This window comes from Batrachochytrium dendrobatidis (genome assembly GCF_000203795.2).
Source record: "Batrachochytrium dendrobatidis JAM81 unplaced genomic scaffold BATDEscaffold_42, whole genome shotgun sequence".
Taxonomy (NCBI): Eukaryota; Fungi; Chytridiomycota; class Chytridiomycetes; order Rhizophydiales; genus Batrachochytrium; species Batrachochytrium dendrobatidis.
The window spans coordinates 175-1,002 of record NW_006281131.1 but is presented as its reverse complement, the minus strand read 5'-3'; the positions used below and the strand labels follow the sequence as shown (position 1 = coordinate 1,002).

At 39.7% G+C, this 828-nt stretch overlaps 1 protein-coding gene across 1 annotated transcript in view; it reads right to left on the bottom strand.

Annotated features, from left to right (window-relative positions):
* Positions 1-453, bottom strand: part of BATDEDRAFT_28802 (uncharacterized protein) — a gene marked incomplete at both ends in the record, with an annotated part of 1,955 nt that extends 1,502 nt beyond the window's left edge. The window contains one exon of the mRNA XM_006683188.1: positions 22-453. Within this exon, the coding sequence (XP_006683251.1) occupies positions 22-453 (432 nt within the window). The remainder of the gene's footprint in view (positions 1-21) is intronic.
* Between the last annotated feature and the right edge of the window lie 375 nt (positions 454-828).

Genomic DNA, 828 nt, shown 5'->3' with positions numbered 1-828 from the left:
CATCTCAACAAGTGTGCGCACCTGTTCATATGGATATCCGGCCATTCCAGATTTCATATTACTTTTAGCATGTTCATCGTATGGCTGAATGCTCGAACTAGCAGTCTGGACCAGATGCTGGAAACACGTTTCAATGATCTGGCCAGCAGCCCTTCTTTTTATGTAGTCAGTATCATCCGATTGTACAATAGCCGTTAGATTTTCAAATATCCCGCCTTGTTCCAACTCGGTACGTATTGAACTGTCGGGATGATTGTCGGCAAAATCAATAAATGTTTTGAGTAGGTTTACAAAACCATCATAATCATACAGATCTATATCTCTACGTGAATAAATAGTGTTGAGTTGGTTCACAATTCCATATTCTTGAAACACCTTGATCATCTCGGCCTTGTTTGTAGATTTCTCAATCATGTCGCTGACATATTCAAACAGGCACAAAGAGTCATACATATCGACATCACACACTGATATCGTCAATTGCTCAAAACCAACGATCGTACAAGCGATACAGGAAAGTCACGCATTTTGGATGCAACTGTTCCAGCTATCTTGATTATGCGTGATTTTAGTGCAGAGTCGTTGCTGTATCTGATATACAAGTCGCTAAGCATTTGAATCAAACCCGACCTCATCAACTCGGTTGCAATTACTTCACAATCTTTATAGTTGCAAAAATTCCCGATAGTATCAATACTTTGATCAACCACTGCTTGATCGACACTCCTGTATTCATGTCATGTCAATCCAACCATGTCAAATTTACCAATTGTGATGACTGGACACACATTCATGCATAACACCACATACCTGAGCGTATTGACTATT